The sequence below is a fragment of the Gracilinanus agilis genome, chromosome 1 (assembly GCF_016433145.1).
Source record: "Gracilinanus agilis isolate LMUSP501 chromosome 1, AgileGrace, whole genome shotgun sequence".
In the NCBI taxonomy this organism is placed as follows: domain Eukaryota; kingdom Metazoa; phylum Chordata; class Mammalia; order Didelphimorphia; family Didelphidae; genus Gracilinanus; species Gracilinanus agilis.
Genome location: NC_058130.1, coordinates 380,994,013 through 381,015,484, shown reverse-complemented (window position 1 = coordinate 381,015,484; position 21,472 = coordinate 380,994,013). Strand labels below are relative to the sequence as shown.

Genomic DNA, 21,472 nt, shown 5'->3' with positions numbered 1-21,472 from the left:
AGAAAGAGTGGCACAGTGGATAGGATACTGGGCCTGCAGATAGGAAGATCTAAAATCAACTCTTACCCTATACACCTTAGAGTTTTGTGAACCTGGATAAGTCACTTCACTTTTCTTAGGCTATTTCCTCATCTCTAAGATGTGGGAGTAATAATAATCCCCATGTCATGGGATTGTTGTGATGATCAAATGAGAATATATATATAAAAGGCTTTGCAAATATTGAGTTGTTATAGAAATAGAAATACTAGGCTATTAATGTTATAATTTAATTTTTTCTACATTCTTTAAAATTCATGGTACAAGAACAATAAAATATGCCAGAAACAAAGATATTTTGAACAGAAATAATTACAAAAGTTACTCCAACTTCAAATGGTCTTTTATAATATTGCTCTATTTGGGGCTTAGTTTAATGAAGGGATTGCAGGATATCTTCGTGAATTTCCAGAACCAGAAGCCCTTCACAAACCATTCCCCTTACTGCTTCCCATTTTCTAAAGCATAAACTCAGGAAATACTGTTACACCAACTTAGCTCTGCTAATGGTTTTTATGAAGAGAGATTAATTTGAAGGAAACTGGTACCCAAGCCATAAAGAGTTTTACAGACTAAAGTAAACACCTTGAATTGCTATTGCAAGCAAAGGGAGAGCTAGTACAGATTCCAAAGCCATGGTGTCAGGTTCTCCCTGTGATTCTTACTCATAAGGCAGCTAGCTGCTTGCTGATCTCAGTGCATTCTATATTTCTAGGTGGCCTTCAAGTGCACCAGCTAAAAGAGTGCATCCTGTAGAATTCAGCATAGAGATTACTTAGATGCCACTATATTTGCAGCCCATATCTAAATGGATTGATCTTTTTTTTTTGCCAAACATAGAGAAAAGACTCTAAAATGCTATAAACCCTCAAAAATATCACAGTCCCAGACCTAGAATATTTCTAGGGTGAAGAACTTCAATCACACAAATCATTACCTCTTTGGGGGATGTCTGAAACTGCATACTTCCTGCCCTGCAACTTTCTCAAACTGAACTTGGACCAGTTCATTATCATCTTTGCCTCAGATTTGGCTAAGTCTAGGGAAGATAGAAAAAAAAGCACATTGTCAGGATAGCATAAAGCCAATATAAATCTGACGTAGTTTACAACCAGGCATGGTCCTTTTCGACAAGTAAAATAATGAGATTATTCATATTCCCATGGGAAAAAAAGAGAGAAATATCTCCCAAATCATGCCTGCTCCATTATTTGGGAACATAGAAATTATTCTAGAAGTATGTTTTAAGTTGAGTAGAAAGGTGGGAGGTCTCATAGTATTGCTTAGTTATTTTGAGTGTGCTTAACTCTTCCCCAATGTCCTTTATACTTTATTTCCATAAATACTTGTGATCATACTTGCCCCTGAAAAGGAGATAAGAAAATACTCCTCTTTCCATTCCTTTGAAGAGTGAGAGATTGTAGATATGGAGTAGTGAACATACTTTCAGACTCAGTTGATGTGTTTGGTTACTTTTCCTGAATTCCTTTCCCCCCCCCCCCCTTTTATTTTTGTTACAAGGATTGGCTGATTTCGTAGGGAAGAGGAAGGATATATTTGAAAATGAAGGTGATATAGAAACAAAAAAAATCAATAAAAAGTAAAATATTTAATTTCTGTTTGTTTCTTTATGCTGGTTTGGGAATTTGGCATTAGAAATGTTTTTAAATTACCCCTCACTATTTGCGTGGTCTCTTGGATAAAGTAATTTTGTAATTTAAAGATCCTTACGACTTCTGGTTCTCTACTTGTCTGTTCCTGGAAGGGAGGAGCCATGCCTTCTTTAACACTTAGTACAGTGTTTTGTACATGGTGAGTGTTCAGTAAATGTTGTTGATTGGTCAGACCATTGAATATGGAACTTAATAAAGCACTCTTTCCTTCCTTGCACAATTCAAAAGTCACATTGTCAGAGATTTGAAGGAAAGGAGATGCAGACTTCTTACTGAGTCTTATGTTGGTCATGCTTTCTCCCATGCCTTTGAGCAATTCTCCCTTTTATTTAAAAGGGGGGGGGAGTTATAAAACATAAATGACAGAAAGGAAGAAAAACATCTTGGCTGAGACATAACTTTTTTTTTAAGCATTATAAACTTGGAAAACTGTCAGCTTACTATGAAACATATTGTTTCCTTGAAACTTGGTCAAAAGTTCAGAAGTTTCATTTGTTATATTTATTGTTAAGTGAGTTCTTCTTGAAGGTACCCAATGTTGGTGATGTATAACATATGATACATCAAGCCCCAAAGAGGTGTTCCTGGGGTTCAGATGGTATGTGTGGGAAAGGAATTGCTTGATGGAACATGACTGTTTTACTTTAAGGAAAGGATTAGAAATGTGGAAAAATTCACCTAGGGATCATAAGGAAAATCAGTTTAAATATAATGCCTTCTGTTTCCTCTGAGGGCTAGTCCTTCTCAAGCTCTTCCTACCCATCTATTAGAACCATAATATCTTATTCAGTATCAAAACAGAGGAAATGATTGTTAGTGATTGAAAATATACCACAGTTTCCTAAGGAAAGTGTTCTATTCTAAACCAGCAATTACAAATAGAATGGAATGAAGAAAGAGCTGGTGCTGAAAAATATTCATGTTCTCTCAGGCAGGTATTGAAAAAAAAAGTAAGATACTGAAATCTAATTTAATTTTATTAAGTAAAAGAAAATTTAGTCTGTGTTTATAGTAAGAGGTCCAATGCCCTTAAATACAAGCTTAGTACTTAGTAGAATGTTGTATTGTGTTAGGGGAAATTGGATTTTTCTTGAAAAGATGAAACTATGTATCAGAATTGTTAAGTATCTGTCTTCAGAAAGGGCAAGAAATATTTACATCCATCACTCTCAGGGAGGAGAAAAAGGGAAATGGGAATCAAATTAATTCTAGGATTATGTTCTATTATAGGTTTCCATTGGGGGAAAAGAAAAACAAATACCTTGTTAGAGTAACTGAAACTATGTAATAGAATTGATTGAATCAAATTCTTTTTTTCATTTACTGGTTACTTGTTAATTGTTGGTATATACTTAATCGTATGTATTGTTAATATGTGCTGAAAGAAGATTAATATTATATTCAAATATGTTACTCATGAATCAATAACCATATTTATCAATTAACCTGACTTTTGTTTCCTGCTCTTACTGTTGATTGTCTGGAAAATTCTTTACTCTTCAGGACATATCTAGAGAGAAGATAGGCAGGAAAATGAGTCAGGTCCTGCTGCCTCCATTTACCAAAGAAGATAAAGTTATTATTATATAAAATGATTCACCTCCCTCTCCATTGCCTACATGCCAGAAATGAATAGAGAGGGGTTAGAAATATATACTCAGTGGCCCTTAGTAACCCCATGAATTTGTTTTAATCCTAAAATATCTGATAAGTTATTATTTTATTTTTGGAGAGAGACAGTTGAAACAATTTAGATTGTTCTAAAATTTAATTTGTATATATTTTTATTGTCTTCAATTATTATTAAATTTGGGCCTGGGCCTATGACCTATATGGTTCCATGTTTCTAGATGATATTCAGAACTTTTGCCAGAGTGGGCTCTTTAAAATCTTATCAAATTTAATTTTGAATTTATGTCATTTTGCTACTTTATAAGGATACTATTTTCTCTTGAGTCATAAAACTATATCATACTATGTATTAATTTTCAGGGTGGGAGTGGAAGCCAAGAGATAGGTTGTCTAGAATGTACTTTTTTGTTCATTCTCAATAAAGAACTGGAGACTAATCCTTTTTTAATGGAATGACCTTTTAAAAGTAATTCATAGTTAATTCTGAACATGTTATGGACACATAGTTAGCATTTCACTTCTTTGACATTAGGTTTTTACTCATATTTTTTCTTTGCATGCATTCATATAGTTCTATGAAAGGTATATTTTCTAACTTATGAATAATGACATTTACCTCTTATCTATAATGTAGTAACTAACTCTACCTTTAAACTCTATATTAATTGCTGGTTTTTATTTCTTTAATTTTAATTCAGAAAATGATATTCAGATCCTAATTTTTGCCCAAAAATTATTCTTAAAAAAAGTCTTATGCACATATAGGACTTTACTTAAAAAATAAATTGCTATAGCTGTTTTCACTGTCAAAAGTTTTGTATAGCAGTTTAACAGTCCTTAATTTGATGAGAGTCCAAGACAAAATGATAGATTTTTCTTTCTGGTGCTGGCAGCAGGATTATATTACTTTGTAGAACAATGTATTCATGAGGCATTACCAGTTGCTCTAGTAAATGAGAGTAAAGAAAAAACCTCATATTTTGCTTTTCAGTAGAGTCATAAAAACATCTAAACTTTGTTAACTTGAACTAAATTTGTGACCTGTATTTTAAGTCTCTTTTTTTCCTAAAAGCACATAAAAACAACATACTATGTGAAAGTTAAATTTTCCACTTTGTTCTTGAATCTTTCAGGACTGTAAAAGCAAAACAAATGCCTGGAGAAATGAAAAACTCTTTGGAGTCTCTGCTCCAAAGGGATAATAAGACAATTGCTACATTTTTGTCTCCATGACTTCTTTCATTGAGATTTTGGATAAAGAAACAAAACTACTTACATTCTTCATTCCTCTCTTTGTAAAAATATGAAAATTACAATTGCAGCCTGTTTATAGAATGGTATGATTAGGGGTTAGGGATTGAGGAATAAGATTGAATAATGAATACTAGATACTTTTCTAGGGAAAAAATGGCACTACTACTACTACTACTACTACTACTACTACTACTACTACTACTACTACTACTACTACTGCTACTACTTGAATATTATTACTCAAATGATGGTATTTATTTTTGCCAAAATATGGGAAAATAAAAACACTAATTTTTTAGAAATAAATTGAATTCAGAAGAGAGGATTAATGAACTGAATAGGCTTTTAAAAAATTAGAAAACCAGCGAATATGCAAACTAAAATAAGGAGGAGAGAAAAAAAAATTAGAGGAGAAATGGATAAACTGAAAACCAAATAAAAACTACAGAAATGATAAAATAAAGAACTAGTGCTTTGAAAAGACTAACAAAATTGATAAAACTTGAGCCATTTAGATAAAAAAGAGGAAACCCTAACAACAAAACATAAAAAAACCAACAGATGAAATCACAACAAAATCAGAATAAAAAGTTTAGCAAAGTATACTATGCACAGTTATATACTAGAAAAATAAGAGAACATAAAAGAAAATTAAGGATGCTTCCAAAAGTATAAAATACTCAAAACAGACGACCAAATAGACACCTCAAATAATCCAATCTCAGAAAAAAAAATAGAAATGACTAAAGTGGAACTATAAGGTGAGGTTGGGGGATGTGTGTTTATGGAAACCTTCCTAGTCATGCACAGGAGAATGCTGCCGTACTTTTGAAGAATAATTATTACAAATTCTAATCAAAATATTCTTAAAAATTGAAGGGAAAAAGAAGCACACTACCAGATTTCTTTTATCAAAGTAATATAGTTTTACAGCCTAAATCCAGGAAGAAAAAACACAAAATTGCAGACATATAGTTAATGAAATACTGTCAAATACACTATAGTGATTCCTACAAGAAATAATTTGTTATGACTATTAAAGTTATACCATGTATCTGAGGATGGTTCAACATTAAATAAAATGTGTAAAACATAAACATTCAAAAACACACGGTCATCTCAATAGATGCAGAAAATTCTTTGAGTAAAGACATAAGACATTCTTATTATCGTTAATAACTATCTAAAACCACTGGAATGCAACATAAGCATAGGTTAGAAGTTTCCCCATTACATACAGGAATAAAACAAGGATGTCCTTTCTTAACACTGTTATTTAATATGGTTCAAGGAATGTTAGCAATAAGACAAGATAAAGAAATATAAGGCATAAATATAGGTAAAGAGGAGATGAAACTATCTTTTTGCTTAGTATATGAGGTTTTCATTTTGAGGTTTCTTTCAGGAAGTGACATTTAAATTCTTAATATTTCTACTCTGCCCTTTGGTTCTGAAATAGTTGAGCAGATTTCTTTGAATATTTCTTGAAATAGGATGTGTAGGTTCATTTTTGGTCATGATGTCTAGGTAGTATGATTCTTAATAATTTTTTCCCCCTTTGATCTGTTTTTCAGGTCAGTCATTTCTGCTGTGATATACCTTATATTTTCTTCATTTTTTAAGTCTTTGTTTTTACTATTTGTTGCTGACCTGTGGAGCTATTTGATTCTATTTTAATTTTCAGGAATTTTGTTGCTAGGGCAAGGTTTTATGCCTCTTGCACCAAGTGGTTAAATCCCTTTCCAATTCCTCTGTAGCTCTCATTTCTTTCTCTGTCTTTTTGTCTAGCTCTCTCATTTCATTGACAAAACCCTAGACATCATTCTCTTCTGGGTTTGCATCTTAAACTGCCTTGTCACCATTTTTATTTTAAGTATCTTCTATTTGTCATTCTTCTAGTCCACTTCCTGCCTTTGGAGCCCTGGGTTCTGTCCACTTCTGTAGGGAAAGATTGGTTTAGTCCTGTTGCTGCTTTGTTGGGTATATTGAGTATTGTGTTATTCCAAGATCTCAGGGAGAGGCAGGCTCTGGTCCTATAAGCTTTCAATGCTCCCAAAGTGTTCTGACAATTTCTGCTTTCCTGATTTCAGCTTTGTAGATGCCTAACCTGGGTTTGGTTCTGAGCAAGAGTAAACATTTACAGTCAACCACTGGAAGCCTGCTGTTGTTTAGAATGATAGAACTGCTGGCTCCTTTTTGGTCTGGGATTTCTACTCTGGTTATTCCTTTGTCGCCCCCATGTTGCAGGCTAATACTTTTCCAGTCCCTTCCAAGATGAGTGCTTAGTGATCCTTGATTTACCCCAATTCCACACTTACAAAGCTAAAACTGATACTCTGTTTTGGGGTCTGAGACCACATAACTGCTACTTGCTTCTGAACTTACTGAGGCCAGATTTGAACCCAGATTCTTCTAACTCCAGGCCAGTTGCTCTATACTACCTAACTGCTCCCATCCATTTTTTTCTTTCTGTCTACTCCAGACCCTTCTTTTATGGCTCACGACCTCTGTATTTATCTAGTTCCTCTCTTTTCTCTGCATTTTTATAAAGTCAAAACTATTGAGATAGCCATTCTGGGCTTTCCCCTCTAAACAGTTTATGCCACTGCCTCATAGAATTTGCCTCATAGATTCCCCTTTTCTGTTGTGCCATACTTCCAGAAAAATACTGATTCCTTTACTCCCATTTCTTCCTCCCTCTCTAACCTCTCCAACATGTCCATGATTATGCAACTGGCCTTTGATTTATAGCTTCTCCTTGGTTACTTTCCTCCCTAGACCCATGCCCTCCCATGTGCCTTCTTTTAGGCAACTAGCTGCCCCTAGGAGTTTTAGCTCCATTCTCCCAAGACAGGATATGTAGTCTTTTCAAGCACTAAATCCAAACACTTAACTTAGTACATGATCTCCATCTCCTTTTACAGAATATCTCTCTTCACCCATAGGATTATTCATCAGAGGAATCTCTATACCACCAAAATGAAGCTCCTCCCCCTCTTCTATCTCTCCTTCCTCCTCCTCACTCACTATCCCATAGACTTTTCTCTTCCTGAGAGTACACAGGGATCACCTCCTCATTTTGGCCTGCATACACCATATCCTCCCCTCTATCTTCCTTTTCCTTTCTATATACCCTCTTATCTTGTAAAGTAGTCCCACAAAAGATATTGATTCTGGGGGCAGCTGGGTGGGATTGAGAGCCAGACCTAGAGATGAGAGGTCCTATGTTCAAATCTGGCCTCAAACACTTCCTAGTTGTGTGACCCTGGTCAAGTCATTTAACCCCCATTGCCTAGTCCTTACTGCTCTTCTGCCTTGGAACCAGTACACAGTATTAATTTTAAGACAGAAGGTAAGGACTGGTGAAGTGTCATGAAGATCCATCCAAAATGCTCCAGACTTGCCTCCCCTATATTACCTCCACCTAACTTCTACCTTGAGTCCTGTCTCCTTGTATATATTTAGAAAAAATTTCTTGTCTCTCTGATGCTCTTGCTTTCCTAGGCTTTCATTCATTTACACCTTCTGCATTTCTTTTGTTTAGGGTATTCAAGAAATAAATAATGTCTTTAGGTCTAGTTTTCATTTTAGAATATTTTGAATACTTTCTTATTATTGAATGTTCATCTTTTTTTTCATTTATAGATTTGTAGAGCATGTCATCCCGGGCTGCTTGCAAAGTTCCATTACATATAATTTCATTCTCTCCTATGTTTTCTGGTGTGTGCAGTATAGTCTTATGTTATTGGAATTTCCTTTCCTATGTATTTGAAAATCTTTCTCTTGATCATTTGCAGAATTTGTTTCTTGGTAGAATTGTTAAATTTAACCACTACTTGTCTTAGAATTCACAGCTTTTCTTTCCTTATTTTTGTAGGAAATTAATGCATTCTTTCAACTGATATTTCCTTTTCTGTGTTCAGAAGTTCTTGATAATTTTCTTATATTATGCCATTTAGGTTTCTTTACTTGTTTTATACTGATAGAACTATAATTATTAACAGGTTCCTCTGTATACTGCCATCAAAATCAGTATATTTTATTTGAATTAAGAGTAAGTTGTTCCCTTTTAAAGTTTTTCCTTTTTGCTTTTAGATTTTCTTTATTCCTGTGTTTTTGCATTCCCAATCAGTTTTGTTTCTGTAATGAATGCATATATTCAAATTCAGATTTTTCTATTCTACCAGTTATTTCTGAGATTAAGGCTATGCATTCTGCTCTCATAATTCTCATTTTTCTTTTAATCCACTCAGGAACAGGTGTTATGGTTTTATGTTCTTCTCAAATTCCACAGGGCTTGTTGTCTTACCAAGTCTTGGAACATTTTCCTTTGTTTTGCATTTTTTGCATATTTATTTACTGCCTGAACTCATTTACTGGATTTGGAGGGCATATTTCCCTAAACTATTATTTTTTTCCTATTGATTTATATACTTATATAAGCCCAAGGCTTTTGAGTTTATTTCTTCTTGAGTTTTTCTGGCAATTTCAGACCTTTTTTCCTCTTTTTGTTCTCTTTCTGACTCCCTCCCTTCTGATAGTGTTTTCTCAAAGCCTCTCAGCCTCCTCTTCAACTGAGCAGTTAATTCATGGTTCACCAACCTAGGTTTCTGTCTGAAGAAACTTTTGTTGGGAACAGAACTGGAAATTAGATGCTGAATTCTTTCTCTAGACTTCATGGAGTGCCACATTATCTAACCACTCTCACTCCACAACACACACATTCCCATTCCCTCTGTTCCTCAGATATAGAGTATAGCAGTATAGAGCATTACCACTTGGGTGCTTTTGAAGCCTTAGGTGATTTCTGTCATTTGGAGTTTAGATCTCTAAGGCATTTGGAGGAGGGAGAGGATCAGTTATAGAATTAAACTCTGTTTCAAGCCCAGATTCATGGGCTTCTCTGCTCCCTCTCTTCTCCTGTGGAGATTTTTTTGTAGCCCAGAAAGCTGTTGCTGTGATGGCTGCTACCCTCCTCAAAAAACAAAAACAAAAACAAAAAAACCCCTGCCTTCACAATTTGCATTGCCTGGAGCTTCTATTTCTAAGGTACAGTAGAGACTGGGTGTAGGTCTGGGTTTTGTTGAAAGCTCCTGGATCGGTTTGGCTAGTGAAACCTCATTTTGCGGCTATTATAGTGGGTGATAGTAGAGTGAGTACTACATGGCTTCATTTTTGTTGTTTTTTTGTTTATTTTTGTTGTTACCTTATTTTGGATCCTGGATGTCATAGTCCATGGAGACTGCTGCAATTGTTTTATCTTCAGCATATAATTTCTATTTAGAAGAGTTTTGAGTGGATTAGAAAAATGTCTGGTCCTCTATCTTGTTGATCATTCTTTTTGGTAAATTTATGAGAATTGGGAAGTCAGAAAATTTGCTTTCAGAACCAAATCATTATAAACAAATATATTCATTTCCTTAATCATAACCATCTCACCCTTCACTAAAAAAATTTAAAAAAAAAGGTTGTTTACTCCTTACCTCCAGCACCTTTGATATTCATTCCACTTAAGCCACCCAACAGGCATGGCCACATGCTTGAATCTTGTCATCACACAGAATTGCTTAACTTCCAACATCTTGGTCCCTTAACATTTCTCTAACCAACTACAACCCTTCACTTTCTGAACTGTATTCTTTTAAAGAAGAAAATCAAGCATAGAAGTATAAATAGTGAACTTAAGGAAGGCAATGTAACAGGGTAGATACAGTACTATATTTGGAATTGGGAAAAGCTAGGTTTAAATTCTCCTTAAATACTTACTATATGACCCTGGGCAGGTCATTTATTTTTAGCCTTTTTAAAAAAAATATGGGAATAATTATAACACTTAACTTCCCAGTCTTGCTATAGGACTAAATGAGAAAATATAGGTAAAACATTTTGCAAACCTTTAAGTACATGTCACTTGTTGTCATTACTGTTATTTGACCTATTTTTGTATGTCTATCATTTTTTATTCTATAAAACACTTTTGATAAAACAGTTCTATTATTTAAAATGCATGAAAATTGTTTAATTATGTTGCATGTGTTATAATGAATTTCTGGGATAAGGTGGATACCACTTTGAGTGACAAGATCTTCAGTTGGAGACCTTGGAATGTACCCAGGTGCTGTGAGCCAGGGCCAAAAGTCAGTTGGAACCAACCCTATAAATACACATCATGCACAGCATAAGAGAGCTCATTCTGGAGCAATCTTGGGTGGTGAGTGGTTCAAGAGAGGGAGTGTGGACCCTATATCTGCAATTCAGCTTCCTTGCCTGAGAGACCTAGAGAGCTATTATATCTACCATCAGTAGAGCTGAGAGAGCAGTACCACTGTCATTCAAGAAGTTCATCAACAGCCTTCCCTGTTCTTTGGCTTGGCTCTGGCCAAGAGTTAGTGAGAGGGTGAAGAATCTCCAGCCTCTACCTGATCCAGCAACCTCGAAGGGGAAGATAGTCACACAGTCAGACTCATAGCATTATCCAATCAGCGCATTAATAGCTCATATGAACATTCAAACCAACCCCAGGTTGAGGAACTAGAGAAGTTGACAACACACACAACTTCTCAGTGGCTCCCTGCCTGGGCAACTGTTGAAAGGAGACAGCTTGACAGGCTCAGTCCAGCAGAGCTTGTCAGGTAGGAGAGGCATAGCCTTTCTATTAGTAGCACTCACACAGAGGTCAGTGAGTGTGTGTGTCCTCTCTCCCCAGTCCCATTTTTTAACACATGCTTGCCACAGCAATGATCTCATTTGAATTAATATCCTTAAATTTTTTCCCCCCACATACAGGTTCATACCAAATTCCACTGTAGGCAAGCACATGATCCAGGCACAGATACTTCCTGTGTGACATTTTCCTATGATGGCACTGTCCTTGCCTCTCGAGGAGGTAAGTTAAAAAAAATTCTTCAATATGTATTGTTCAAGGTACTACATTCAAAACAAAATGAACATTTAAACATTTTATCTTTATTTTAGTTCAATAACATGTAAGTTTTCTAAAGTTACATGATTCATAGTGTCTCCCTCCCCTCTTCCCTCCTCTCTCCTGGAGCTGACAAGGAATTCAACTGGGTTATTCATGTTTTACATCCTCTCCCAGAGAAAAAATTGTTGGATTTGGAATGCAGATGAAAACATATGATTTTTCACTTGTTTATTTGGGTAATACAATTCAGATTTCAGTTCTATAAGATTATTCACTTGCAAAAATGAACAATATGGAAATATTTTGCATGATAACACATATATAGACCAGGAAAAAAAATTTAAGAAAAATGTAAATCCTAGAAAAGACCAAAACTAGCAATATTTTTATATTTACTATTATGTTAATCTAATTTTTCATTAAAATGACTGTCATTGTGCTACCATTGGTATAAAAAAAGCCTGGAAAAGTATTTTGGATGTTAAATTGATTTACCTAAATCACAATTTTAGTTCCTTTTTTCATAACAGTTCTGAATTCTTGAAGGATCCATTCTAAGGATGAACTATAGTGCTGCTTTTTATTTGCTAGTATTCTAATTATACTGTCCATTGATGCTACAGTATAGTCTATTCTTCTCAACAATATGTAGCATTGCATTATTTTCAACCAGTGAACCCACAAAAGAAAGAAAATATACATAATGTAACTTTCTATGCAAAAGTAGTATATTCTCATTTTTTCTATATCGTATCTTTGACCAGGGAGTCCTAGGTTATTCAACTACATAGTTCTACTTTTGTTTTCCAGAAGACATTTATAAAAATGTACATTACACTCTTATTCTGGATCTTGAGTCCATCATCTCTATTAAGAGTGGGATAAAATAATCAGTAAACCTCCGGAATTATGATCAATTAAGTCTTTCAAAGTTACTTATCTTTACAATGTTGTTATTGTATAAGTTGTTCTCATTCTTCTCAATTCACTCTGTATCATTTTATACAAATCTTCCCAAATTTCTTGAACCAATTTCATGATTTGTTCAATCATTCCTTAGTTGATGGACATCCCTTAATTTATGGGTCTTTACCACTAGAAAAAGAACTCTTATAAATATTTTTATACCTTTTCTTTTCTTTTATCTCTTTGGGGTGTGGCTGTAGTAGTGCCTGGCATATGCTAGGCACTTTAATAAATGCTAGTTGACTTAGTGGTAAGTCAGAGGATATTCAAGTAAGTGACTTTTTGGGGCAGAGTTCTGAGTTGCTTTCTAGAATAGTTAGGCTCATTCATAAGCTACACCAGTAGCACATTAATGTTCCTGTTTTCCTACAGCCCATCAAATATTTGTCACTTTCCTTTTTTTGTCACCCTAATTTGTGTGAGGAGGAATGTCAGAATTGCTTTTTTTACTTTTAACTAGTCATTAGTGATTTGAAGCATTTCTCTTTCATAAGGCTATTAATAATTGGTTTTTTTTCCCCTTTGAAAACTGCCAGTTCTTATACCATTTATCAATTGTAGAATGCTCCCTTGGGCCTTTAAAGCCTTTGATCTGGCTCCCAACTTCCTTTCCAGTTGTCCCCCTCTTCTAATGCTTTTTTAAGGCTTCTTCTTTTAACATTTGTTCTTTGACCACTGTAAACTTTGGAGACTTCTTGCCCGTATTCTCTTTCTTCAGAATAGTCTGGAGTGATCTGATTGATCACATTACCAAGCTCCTCAAGACCTTCCATTGTTTAACAGTTGAATTTTAGATCATGTTAAGATTTCTGTCTTTGGACTTTAAATCACTCAATGAATTTGTTCCTACCATTCTTCAACTCTCTGTTCTAATACACTTTGATCATTAGATTTGGAGTTATAAGAGATTAGAGATAATTTAGTCCAAGTCCCTTGTTTTGTAGAGGAGTAAACCAAGATCCAGAAAAGCGAAGTAATTGCATTAAGTCATAGAACTGGGTGTATTAATGTACTTTTTCTAAAGGTGGAGCCAGTTCTATTTTGATTAAAACATGGGGGACTATAAGACAGGTTGCCCAACTCTTATGTACCTATTCTAGCAAGACTCTTAATTTTGCACCAGACTGAATAATTTTCAAAAAAATCCAATGAGAAACTATAGTAAAAGGCACTTATTCTTTTACAGAATTTTATAAAAAGTCAGCCAGAAACCCAAAAGCGATGTCCTTTCCAGCAAAGTGAGTGCTAGCTTAACCAAAGACAGGACATTTGTAGCCTTTTAGGCTTTGTGCCTATAGACAGCATGAGTAAAATCCTCTGCAGAAGAAACAATAGGATTATCAGAACACTTTAGGATAGGTATCCTGCCAGTGTGGGGGAAAGGGCAACAGTGTGAAAAGCCCAGTGTCAACCCATTCGTTGCCACAGTGTTCATAACACAGTGCTCAGAATGGGAAAGCCCAGACCTAAGGAATCTAAGGTCTTCAGGTACCTAAGAGGGCCCTATAGATCTAGCACTCTGAACCTTAACTCATTTAGAAACTAACTCCATATGATGAATTTCAGCAAAAGAACTCAGGGAGCCTAGTGAGAGACCTACTAGGGCTGGCTATCCTAGCCTAAAAGCTGGTTCAGACAGGTTTTTTTTTCCCCCAGTTATGTCAACTCTTCATGACTCCATTAGGGTTTCTTGGCAAAGATACTAGAGTAGTTTGCCATTTCCTTCTCCAGTTCATTTTATAAATGTGGAAACTGAGGCAAACAGGGTTGAGTAAGTTACTTGCCCAGAGTTATACAGCTAGTAAGTGTCTGAGGCCATATTTATACTCAAGAAGAGGAATCTTCCTGACTGGTACTCTGTCCGCTGTGACACCACCCAACTGCCAAAAATGGAGAGATGAGTAAATCAAAGAAAACATCAACCAATGTCAAAAATTATTACAACTCTAACAAATGGAGGGGAGTGTCCAAGGGAAAAATGGATTTTTGGTAAGGATTACAATTCAAATTAGAAAAATATGAAGCAAGAGATAAAAAATAAAATAAAAGCTCTAGAGAAAAGAATTGGAAGAAAAAAATAATTTTAAATAGAAAATAATCCAAGAAATGTAGTACCTGAAAATTAAAACTGACCAAATAGGAACCAGTGACTCTGAAGCAGCAAGAAATATTAGAACAAAAATCAAATGATTGAGAAATTGTAAAGAATGGAAGATGAATATCTTTTCTCTCTCTCTCTCTCTCTCTCTCTCTCTCTCTCTCTCTCTCTCTCCTTACTATATATATGTGTGTATATGTATATACATATATTATATATTATGTGTTGTATACCTCAGTGAATTCCCTGAAAACTATGATAAAAACAAAAGTCTGAACACTATATTTCAGGAAATCATAAATGAAAATTGTCTAGGTCTATGAGAAATGGGAGATTGGTAGAGTGTTAAAGAGAGAAGATAATCCTGGAGATGGAATAATCACATGAAAAATGAACTTCCTAATTCTAGAAGGGGAGAAAGAAGAAGGAAAAAAATAACTTTAATTGAAGGGAGTTCTTGGGCAGTCTGAATGGATAGAATAATGAAGTGAGTTGAATCTCAGAACAAATTAGAATAACAACTTTGAAAGACTTAAGAAACTCTAATCAACAACTGTGAATGACTTAGCTATTATCAGCAATACTATGACCTAAGAAAACTCCAAAGGACTCATGATGAAAAAGTGTTATCTGTTGCCAGGGAAAGAACTGATGGAGTCTCAGGGAAGATTGAAGTAGACCACCATTTCACTTTATTATCTTGGGAATTTTTTTCTTTTAGCGATATATGCTTTCTTCTATAACATGACAAATGTTGTAAAGGATATTACATGATGGCACATGTATAACCTATATCAAATTGTTTACTGTCTCAGGGAGGTGGAAGCGAAGAAAAGAACTTGGAATTCAAAATGTCAGAAAATGAATGTTTAAAAAAAAAGTAATATGACCAGAGTGGACTCATGTTAGATATTGGACACATCTAAGTACATAAAATTTTATTTGAAACTATTATGTATGCTAAATATAAAGGAAAATAAATCACAGTGCCTGTACCAGAAAGGAAAAAAAAACAACTGATAGAAGGAATCAATGAACAGAGGACCTAGGTTGAATCATGTTACCCATCTTCTGACAGAGAGGGAATAGATAGAAAAATATATGTTTTTGATGACTAAGCTTATTTGTTACAAGGGTATTTTTTTCCTTTCTTCCTTTCATTTAATTTGGTGGATAGAATTAGAGTGAAGGGAGTTTAGAAAAAAATGATACCTCAAAAGGGGCTTTTGAAACATTTTTTCAATGTACAAAAGAGAACAGTAACAATTTCAGAAGGAAGTGCAGACAGACTTAAAAGTAATATATAGCTTGTAACCATGGGCAAACACTCTAAATAAATAAATAATTAAAGCAAAAAAGAGTAATATATAGGAGGACAGCTAGATGGCTTAGTGGATTGAAAGCCAGGCCCAAAGGTGAGAAGTCTTGGGTTCAAATATGGCCTCATACTTTCTAGCTGTTTGACCCTGGGCAAGTCACTTAACCTTCATTGCTTAGCCATCACTGGTCTGCCTTAGAATATGGATTCTAAGATGGAAGGTGAGGATTAAAAAAAAAAAGGATTGTAGCAAACTTATTATATCCTTTTTTTTGAAAGTCTGAATTATGAAATGCATATTTATGGTTCCAGGTAGGATCTTCTTTTTATATTTCTGTGATATGGATAGAAATGCTCTTTTTGTGGTATATAAGTACAGAATTAAAAAAAAAAGTTATCCTAATACCTTTCTTCTGTGATTCATCTTATTCATGTCTAGTCCTTACCTAAGTTTTCGTTTACATCGAATGGGTAAAGACAATGTAGAGACACATCTCTAATTTGTGTTCTCAAATCTTGCCATATGTTTTCTATGTTTTCTTCTCAGACTCATAACATCTAATGTTTGAGCTATTGTAATAGCTCGCTGATTGGTCTTCCTGATTCAAGTCTCTCCCCACTGTAGGGTGTCCTCCCCATTGCTGTCATGGTGATCTTCCTGAAGCACCTGTTTGGCCATGTCACCCACTATGCAGTAAATTCCTGTAGCTCCCATTACCTGCAGATCAAATAATGCATGTTCTCTTTGGCACTGAAAACTCTCCTAATCCCTTTCCTCCCTTTTGAGTCTTCTTAATACTCTTTCCTTCCAGGCACTCCCAAGATCCAGGCACACTGACTTCCTTGCTGTTCCTCCCACAGAAGCAGTCCCTTTCTGACCTGGTACTTTTTCACATGGCTCTCTATGCCCAGAATACTCTCCTTCCTCCCCCCTCCCCCCCCTTTCCCCATCTTTATGTGTTGGTTTTGCTTCTTACTAAACCTTCCTTTTTCTATACCCTTTCCCTTAACCCCTTTAATTTCTATTTTTATGTTGGGTAAGATAGATTTCTGTATCCAGCTCTGTTTGTGTGTGGGATATAGTCTTCCATCCTTGGACCAGTTCATATAAGAGTGAGGTTCAAGTGTTACCCCCTTCCCACCACTCCCTCCTCTTTGATGTAAACTTCTTAGACTTCTACTTGTACACCCCATTTATATGAGACAATTTCCCCATTTTTCTTCTTTCTTCCTCCTTAGTAAGCTCTTATTCCCTATCCTTTCCATTCTGTTTCTGAGAGCATCAAAATAAACCCTCTGTTTTTCTGTGACCCCTGAGTTCTACAGGGCTACACATATCATCTCCCCAAATAAGAATGTAAATGGTTTAATCTTGTTAGTTCCTTATGATAGCTCACTCAGGTTTACCTCTTTATGCATCTTTTGAGTCCTTAGTTTAATGACAGTATTTCTGTTCACCTCTGTTCAGCTCATAGGAATGCTTGAAAGTCCTTTGCTTTTTTAAATGTCCATTTTCCCCCCACTGTATGATTCCTGATCCCAATTCAGCCTGGTGTACTTCCTAGATACCTATGGAAGAGGTTAGATGGAGAACTGGGCTGCTGCCTCCTAGAATATTTTCCTTTCTCACTTCTTCCTCCTGGTTCAGCTTAAACTCTACATTGTGGTAGAAGCCTTTCCTTTCCCTCCCTATTGCTGGTGCCTACCTTCTAAGATTCCATTCACTTGGGCATATCTTGTATGTTCATAGTTATTTGCATATTATTTCCCTCACATTAGATTTTTAAGGAAGGGATGTATATTTGCCTTTGTATTTCCAGAGTTTAGCATAGTCTTTTTCACATTGTGGCCACTTAATCACTGCTGAAAAAGTGATAGACGTGAGGGCCTAGAATCCAGACTTTACCAGTTACTACTAGCAAGGTCATGGTGAGCAAATCACTTAATCATTCTGCACTTACTGACTTCATCTATAAAATGAGAGAGGCTGAAGCTGATGATTTCTAAGGGTTCTAAGATTTCTTCCAAATCTAATTATGATCTTATGAATCTCATTGATTCTCATGTATAGCTAATTCATATCTCTTTCATCTTCCATTAAAACTGAGGTCAAAATCTACCTCTACCAAGAATACTTCCCTTACCCAAATTAAATGATTGAATCTTAATTCACTGAAACTATTCTTGCTTTCTTTTATTCTGCAGATTCTTGAACTTTTTATATAGAATGTCATATCATATATTTTCTTATCCATCGCTTCTTTTACCAGATTATAAGTGCCTTATGGTAAGAGACTACATTAAAATAAGTCTTTAAAAATCCCAGAGAAACTAGTATGGTGCTATGCTGATTTTTTTTGGTAAAAGTTTAATGATAATTCTTAGAATGGTAACTGTAACAATAATAATTATGAACTTTATTCCTATTGTTCATCCTAAAAATAGATTTTTGGTGGTTTGATAAGTAAACATTTATGTTACTTGCATAACATTGCAATATAATTCCACTCAGCCAGTAGCCTTCAGAATATTATAAATCACTCTTCTGGCTCTAGAACTTGCCTGGCCAGCTGAACTTTTTAATGCAGATTAATGTTTTGCTGTAGATTGCAGATTGTGGTCTTTTGGGTAACTTTTTGTTAAGAATAGAAACAGTAGGTTAATATTCCATTGTGAATATTTTTTGGATCTAGCCCAATAAAAGCAGATGGATATCCAACAAGTTGTAAATCAGCATACCTGCCAAATTTTGAACTTCAAAGAAAAGATCACTGGCGAGGGAATGAAGATTTTTATTGAAATCTCAATTGACTTCACTTGCATTTGATGCAAATTCCATGTTGTACATGAGGGAGATGAAGCAGGTCTCAGCTGTGGACACTAGGGAACATGACCAGCAAAAACATTGCTTGTATAAGTTCCGGCTGTCATTCTGGTCGGGAATTAGTAGCCTGATAGAAATATAAGAAAGTGATGCTTAGAAAATATTCATTACTCTTAAAATACCTAGGAAAAGGTGCAGTACACAGGAGAGCAATACGCTGAAGTTATTGTTACATCGTGGGGGAGGGATTGACAAGGATCATTCTTATTAATGTTAATGAATGGATATCTTTACCAACACATTGCTGGAGAAAGAGAGCCTATGAGGAGTTGAACTGCCTTTTAGTCCTGATGGTTAGTAAATTAAGAGCTTTTGAAGAAAGCAGGATGTCCTGCAGAAATGCCCTATGGGAAAATACCATCTGCTTAAAAATCAGACTTGAGAACATTTGCTGGAAAGTTTCTTTTTATCTTGGAGATGCTTTTAAAAATGGAAAAGTAATATCTGGAAGCCTTCTTAATAGATACTTGCCTTACTTTTAAAGTCTTGAAATCAATAGCATTCTTTTTCATTCCCCCTCTCCCTTTATTTCTTTACCAGGAGATGATACTTTAAAACTGTGGGACATTCGGCAGTTTAAGAAACCACTTTTTTCAGCTTCAAACCTTCCTACCTTCTTTTCAATGTAAGTGACTATTCTTTGTACTCGATATATACTTAAGGTTTGCAAAGATAAAATTTCATCTAGTTAGGGATAATTTACATTATTTATCTTTTAGGTCATCTAAAAGAAGGCCTTGTGAGTTTGATCTACCCCATCCCATTCCCTCTCACCCCCGACCCATATTACTTTTCCTCTTTTATGTTTATCCTCCAGACAGTAATGAAAGTCAAGATAGAAGATTTCTATTGGTATAGTTTCTGTGGTCAGGTTAGAATATGAGGTGGTTTTTATTTTAAAGAGGCTGATTCTCCTAATAAGTCATAAACTAAAATAAATGTGTGAATACATATATATGTATATAAATATAGATGTAAGAGCCATCTTGGCAGAATGAATAAAGATCCAGTTTTGGAATGAGCAAGACTTCAATGTGGATTCTTCCTGAGCAGGCAAGTCACTAAACCTCTAAATGCTTATTCAGTCATGCTCAACTCTTCATTACCCATGGACCATAATGCCCATATTGAAGTAATTTGCCATTTCCATATCCAGTGGATCAAGGCAAATAGAGATTAAGTGACTTGGCCTGGATCACAAAGCTGATGTCTGAGGCCAGATTTGAATTCAAGTCTTCCTGACTCCAGGCCCAGTGCTTAACCCACTAAGCCATGTAGCTACTTCCAAACCACTATATGTCCTTAGTCAATTTCTTAAGACTATAAATAATAAAACACTGAATCGATGATGCAGTTTCCACACCAAGAATTTCCTACAAAAGCTTAATTCTCCATCTCTCTCCTTGTTTCTCCTACATACATACACATATATGTATAAAAATATGCACATTTATATTTTATTTGAAACTTTTAAATCAGACCTATTATTTCATCAATATAGGGCAGTCCTGATATAGAATAGTATTTAATAGTATTTAAGGAGATGTTTTTTATATATTTACATAGTGTGTGTGTGTGTGTGTGTGTGTATGAAAACACAGAAATGCTTATATATTTTATTATATAGGATATATTTAACCTCCTTACAATAGATTTAATTCTAATATTTATTATGCAAATATTTTTGTACACTATACTTTTTAGCCAAGCATTTAGCATAATTTACTTATTCACATCACATACTGTTTAATTAGTTGAGTATTATATCTATTTTAATAGCTAACCAAGAAGTTTTGTAGATTGTCACTATGAATCGGCAACATACTGGGATTTGAACTCTCAGCCCTATGATTAGATCACTCGACAAATTCATCTATCACTGTAGAAGTAATCACATTTGATACTAACCTCAATTTATGTTGAAGGGAACTGAATTACCACATTTAGAAAACTGCATGATAAAAAAAAATACTTAGAAACTTACAGTTTTTATCTTTTAAAAAAACTATAATTTTTAAATAAAAATGATTCACTTGTACAACTTTGTAGCATGCAGTGAATTATCAGAAGTCAGGTTTGTGCCTGTGTATGTGTTGAAAATTATTTAAACAATCAGAGTTCTAATAACAAGGTCTTTTAATAATAATCATATATAGCAGTTCAGCAGGTACTTCATTTAATGGCAGCTGGCAAGACCTAATTCAAAGCTTTGCAGATGGAGGGAATAGGTCTAAAAAAAAAATTCCATCATCATAGATTCTAGTCCTAAAAACTTATCTTGCTTTTTCTTTTCCTCTTGTTATTTCTAGCCCAAATTGAGAAGTAAAGATGAAAAGCTGTAGGAATTAACTTCTAAAATTTTGTTTTATTTAAGATAATTGTACTGCCACCTTTTCAAAAGCTTGTGACAGCTGCTTGTTTCTCCTCAGGACCGATTGTTGCTTCAGTCCAGATGACAAACTTTTGGTCACGGGAACATCTGTTAAGAAGGGAGGTGGCAGCGGCAGACTTGTGTTTTTTGAGCGCCAGACATTCCATAAAGTGTATGAAATTGATGTCACCAATGCAGTATGTATCGTTTACTTTGCTTGGGTTGTGGAAATGTTTGCATTGTTTTTAGGATTGTAGACCACGGTTAGTCGCTATACAATGGCTCTCCAGTCATTTGGGCCACTGGGCAGGG

General features: G+C 35.0%; 1 protein-coding gene across 1 annotated transcript in view; it reads left to right on the top strand.

Annotated features, from left to right (window-relative positions):
- WDR70 (WD repeat domain 70) overlaps positions 1-21,472 on the top strand; it is a 333,473-nt gene that overhangs the window by 251,977 nt on the left and 60,024 nt on the right. The window contains exons 10-12 of the mRNA XM_044664295.1: positions 11,385-11,484; positions 19,330-19,414; positions 21,219-21,357. Coding sequence (XP_044520230.1) covers positions 11,385-11,484; positions 19,330-19,414; positions 21,219-21,357 — 324 coding nt within the window. The remainder of the gene's footprint in view (positions 1-11,384; positions 11,485-19,329; positions 19,415-21,218; positions 21,358-21,472) is intronic.